This window comes from Rhizophagus irregularis, chromosome 27 (assembly GCF_026210795.1).
Source record: "Rhizophagus irregularis chromosome 27, complete sequence".
Taxonomy (NCBI): Eukaryota; Fungi; Glomeromycota; class Glomeromycetes; order Glomerales; family Glomeraceae; genus Rhizophagus; species Rhizophagus irregularis.
In genome coordinates this window covers 2,938,351-2,944,260 of record NC_089455.1, presented here as the reverse complement: position 1 = coordinate 2,944,260, position 5,910 = coordinate 2,938,351, and the positions used below count along the sequence as shown (strand labels likewise).

At 26.8% G+C, this 5,910-nt stretch overlaps 1 protein-coding gene across 1 annotated transcript; it reads right to left on the bottom strand.

Annotated features, from left to right (window-relative positions):
* Positions 1–2,910: 2,910 nt before the first annotated feature.
* OCT59_018517 (uncharacterized protein) lies at positions 2,911–5,334 on the bottom strand. The gene has a single exon (XM_066148833.1). It carries the CDS (start codon positions 4,699–4,701, stop codon positions 3,181–3,183), a length of 1,521 nt encoding a protein of 506 aa, XP_066004721.1. The 5' UTR covers positions 4,702–5,334; the 3' UTR covers positions 2,911–3,180.
* Positions 5,335–5,910: the final 576 nt, after the last annotated feature.

Genomic DNA, 5,910 nt, shown 5'->3' with positions numbered 1-5,910 from the left:
AAAGATTTTTGATAAGTTCGATATCAATCATAAATATTAGTTTCGAACTTTGTAAATCTTACCTTTAAAACTGTATGTATATTTGGATGTAACATTAAGTCGCGCTTCTTCGCGATATTCAAGATCTTTGATGAATTGCTTCAATTTGGCAGTGGTATATATGTGAATTGTTACATTTTTTTTTGCATAACTTCGTAATATTGCATATAGATCGTCCTTAAAATCATCGATTGTGGCCACGGATAATTTAGGGTTCGAGTTCGATCGCGCAAATTCTAAAATTCCAAGAATTAACCAGTCTTTACCTTTACTTTCATCAAGATATTCCCAGATTCAAACATCTGAAAAAGAAATTAATGCATTCAATTGCTGTTTATCCATTTTAATAAAGCAACGTGGTAATGTTTACAGTCAACTGTATACTGGAAAACAGCATGCTGAAACGTGCCTTAAACACGTATGCTTAAGGATTGTACAGGAGACTGCCTCCAAACATCTGAACGCAGGATTGTGTTGCCTAACGACAGTAGGTGTAATAAACGCATCCTGGAAAACAGCATGCTGGAACGTGCCTACGGTGCCTTAAACACGTATGCTTAAGGATTGCCCAGGAGACTGCCTCCAAACATCTGAACGCAGCCTAACGACAGTAGGGATACGCGTGACTGTAAACCTTACCAGAGTTCAAAGTGTAGATTAACCTTATTTTTTTACGTTATATTCGAATCCTACGAAACAAGGAATAAATTTCGCATGATCATCTCAAATACTTAATCAAATTTCGTGACACATTACACAAAAAATAACGTAGTACTCAAGTATATGTCTCGTACAAGTATAACTGACGACTGACAACTGACGACCATTTTTTATAGATTATTGGTCAAATGAGACCGGATAATGTATTTTATTTTTTATGTATCAATAAAAAATTCGAGCCTTTCTTTGTTTCTTTGGCAATGTACAGTCGCAATGTGACTTATACTGATCAATTTGCGTAAAAAAATAAGTTGATATATTTTTGTAATGCATGATCCAATATTAATTATATTAATGCGTAAAATCAGAATCGAAATATGTATGGGATAATATATGCTTTGAAATTCACGTGCAAGCAATACTCTTTTTTCTGATGGTAGAGTCTGGAAGAAACAGCGCAGTACTTTCGGGATAATCTAACCGTTTTGACAAATTATTTTCCGTGATGTTTGGCAAAAAGTACTTTATAATATTTAGCAATCATTGACGCATGCAGAACACACTTTAAAATAAAACCCGATATGGGAAATGCTTTATTAATTAATATACAGCATGTTTGAAAATACACGTGCAAGAAATACCCGCTATTGCTCATGGCAGAGGTCTGGGCACCGTGTCCAGGGCTCGTCAAAATTGCGTAGAAGAAACGGTTGTATCAAACCTTTTAAGATTAGATTTAAGATGAAACCTGGATGGATGGATTTCACGCTATTTTTTCTTTGTCTATATGATAAAAAGCATATAAATTTTTTCGGATCTCTCTCCATCCTTTTCCGCAGTACAAACATTACATAATCTTTTTCATCCTTAGTTAGATTTAAGATGAAACCTGTAGGAATGGATTTTATCCACGCTATTTTTTTTCTTTATCTAAACTATTTTTTAAAAAGCTTATAAATCTTTTCGGATCTTCCGCAAAGCTTCATCAGAACATTCTGACTCAGGGATCGCTTTTTTTAACCTCACTTTTTAACTAATTCTCTAATGCTTGAGATCAATCCTTATAATAGTCAGATTTTTAATTCCTTTGTAATTGTTTAAAATACAAAGCCTCCCCAAAATCAAAATAATTGTAAAATAAGACCTTTTGAGAATGCATCTTCATTTTTAATTTCGGCATTATCAATCTTATTATTGGGCTATCAATCATAATTTATACAATCATTTGGACCAGTTAATTTTTTTTATATATAATTACTAAATTTCAGAATATCCACGCAATTTACCTTTTTTTAATTTATACCATTTTTATTAATTATCTTTCTTGATGACCATCCCTAAAATACTGTAATCATACTATTTTAAGTAATTTTAGCCCATAATTTACTAAATTGAAAAGATTTAATTTTAGCCAAAATACAAAATACTTGTAATTCTTGTTATTTCAAATATTTTAACTTAAAAAAAATTAGTTTTTGATCTATTCTGATTTTACTAATTTTACTAAGACAAATAATAAGGAACAATCATAATACTACCGTATGTATAATGCAGATATTATAAACAACGGATAAATTTGCATGAGGCATAATAATATATTTAATGATCTCATCAAATTTGAATACCCGATAATTCTCTAGTAGTTTGTCACACTCCTCAACATTACATAATCTTGGTCTCACACAAAAAAAAAATATCGGGATAATATTATCATTAAAATACCAAAATGGGCAAATTACCCGTTGCCAAGATCACTAGATCAGTGTACATAATAATTAATATACACTAAAAATCACGTAATTCTTTTAATTGTCATTCATTATGCATAATTTGATTTCCGATTTTTCAATCAATTATGTCATTTTTTTTAAAAAAAAAAATCGAGAAAAAAAAAACAAATCAATCGTCATAATTTTCTAATATGCGCATAATACGCCTTTATGCCATAAAAAATCGGGTATTTCAAACATCAATCCGCAGTGGAAAAACCAGATCCGTCTCGAGCCTATCTTATATATATATCATTAATTGTGTAAAAATTCTATCATTTAATTAAATATTTTTACCCGAAATAGGTTAAATAATGATGAAATATTACGATCAATACAACTAACGAAATACAACCAATTTTATATAATTATTAAGATCACCTGACATTTTTTACTTTCGTTGCGCACATTGTTTTTTACTTCGTTGCGCACATTTTTTTTTCGTTGAATCAAAAAAAAAATGACTTTTTATTATTGCTTTAATACATGTCAAAATTTTTTTTTTTGAAAAACTAAACTAATTATTCGAATCTCAAAAAAAAATAATAATGAAATTGCTAATTAATATTATATTAAAAAATGAATAAAATGAGAGAGAAAAAAAAAATTATAAAATGTTCTATATTTTATTATTACTATTCTAAAAATAATTTTTTTGTCTACAAAATTACTAAAATAACTACTACTAAAAATAATACTTTTTTTTTTTTTTTCATACGATCAAATTCATTAAATTTGGTCTCCTCGGAATAACTTGAAATACTTCATATTCATCAATACTAAAACTATTTGTATCATTTCTAATTGGGAATTCATAATCACCTTGTTTACAACAACATTTTAATTCAGCTTTAAAATTACCAGACATTTTTAAATCATTTCTACCAAAAGAAGGACCATAATTTTCATAATAATTAATTGCTTTAGCAGGATCAGTAACTCTACTAACAACATTTTTCTCACCAAGATGAAAAATAAAAGATTCATGAGTAAAACCCCAATCATTTCTTGAAGACCAATTAATAGGAGTAAATCCACCAATTAATTCACCAGTATTAGAAACTTTCATTATAGTAATTGTAGAAGATTTTGAATCACATCTTTGATGAAAATCAGTACCAGTGAAACCATCCCTAGTACCTCTAAGTAATAATTTAAATTCATAAGGATTATCTAAACAATCTCTCTTATTTTGAACCAATTCATCTTTACCATCAATCCAACTTGCTAATAAAGCAGCATGTTTTCTTTCAATAATAACGGAATCAATAGTAGCCCTTTTAGGTTGAATCAAATCAGAGGAAGGTTGATGACCAGGTACAAGATGATATTGTAATATATCTTCAAATAAATCAGGAGGTAAACATTGAGCAAAAGGTTTAACCCTTTTATAAAAATCACCACTTGATATATGTAAAAATCTAATATGAGAAATAGATTTTTCAATTTTTTCAGATAATATTTCAAATTCTTTACTAGACCAATTAGATAAATCTTTAGATATAGAAGCACGAGAAGTACCCCATTTAATTAAATGATTCCAAAGTACAACTTCATCTTTTAATAAATCATCTCTCTTTAATAAAGATATAAAAGTATTTTCATCAATAGAATTAAAATCTTCAGAACAAAAAACCAATTCAGGATCATTTACTATTATTTCATTACAATAATCCAATAATTTTGTAAAAGTATTTGAATGTTCCAAAGCGATCTTATGAGTAGTAGAAAAATTACGTTGTATCCAACCAGGTTTATAAAGTAAAAGATAATCTTGAGCGTAATCAATCATTTCTTGTAAACATAATTCATCAGCAGCCATCATAACTTCTAAGATAGACATAGTATCAGAACTAATACTTTCATCCAATATTATAGTACCAGTATAAATATAAGTTAATATTATTTCAAATATTTTAGGATTAATATTTGGTTTATTAAAAGTGATATAATTATTTTCAACTTTGGCCCATTCAGATGATAAAGCAGCTCTAAAATAAGAAGAACGTACACGAAGTATTATAGAATGTACTTTAAATTGTTTAACGTTTGGTTGTTCTCCAACGTTAATTATCATGTTATAATCTTCATTTTCTGAGAGTAATAAAGATAAATCTTTTGAAAGGTTTGGTAAAAAATCGGTACACATTATGAAAGGAGGGGGAGTTCCAGAAGAAGGAGTTTGAGGAGGAGTAGAATAAATTGAACTTGATCTAGAAAGTGATGTAGACATATTTTTTGGATTTATATATGATTTTTATATATGATTTTTATATATGATTTTTTATATATGATTTATATATATGATTTTTTTTTCAACGATTTGTGTGATTTTTTTATTATAAAAAAACTATTTATCATTTTATTTTTGTTTGTTTATATAAATTTTTATTATTATTAAAAAAAGAGTTTTAACAACTTAACCCAGTAAGTGTTAACTCTTTTCTTTTTCGCTAAAAATGACGTCAAATATATTATACTTTTTTCAAGAGGGGAAAGAAATATTCTTTTAAAAGGGAAGAAAAAGAAAAAAAAGTTATAATTATAGAAATAAAATAGAAAGAAAGAGGAAAAAAAAAGTTCGACTAATTTTTTTTTATTTTTTTTATTTTTTATTTTTTTATTTTGGTTGTTATTTTTGTTATTTTGTTTTTAAAAAAAGACAAAAAATTATTTTTTTTATTTTTATTTTTTTTTTTTGAAAGTTATTTTTTTTATATAGTTACACGCATAATGAAATCAAAAAAGGAATATTGAGTAAAGTTTCATTCATGCAATTGTAACAAAACAACGATCACAATAATTTATTTTATATTATTTAACTTAAATTAAAAGAAAAAAGGAAGGAAAATGACGAATAAACTACAGAAAAACTCAAAAAAACTTTGTTTTAAAAAAGGTGGCGTTTTTATTCGTGGCTTGGTTTTAATGATAAATATTTTATTCGTCGATCAAAAAAAAAAAAATTTTAAACAATGTAAATTTTTTTTGTTTATCAAGAGAAAATATCATTTAGAATTAGAATATATATAATTATATATATAATAACTTTTTTTTGTCAGGGAGTTTGATATTTCTCAAACCGACAATTATAGGAAACAAAAAATTTCGGGTAATTAAAATTGGTAATTCGTTGTGTGAATCAACTTAATCAATTTTGGGTTATACAGAAAAAATTTGATCAAATGACTCATTATTTATAACACAGCGTCATAAAATTACAAATCATTTCGCTAAACGTTTTATAATAAACTTTTTATTTTTATTAAAATATTCAAAATATTTTTATTATATTATTACTATTATTTACTTTAATTAGTTTATTACCCATTCATAATCGGAGTTTAAATCCTAATTTTGGTCTTTCATTGCCACTTTAAAAAATTGTGGCAGCGTGGCACCAAGCTTTTTTCTCATTTTAAAAGAGATTTTTTCCCAAGTT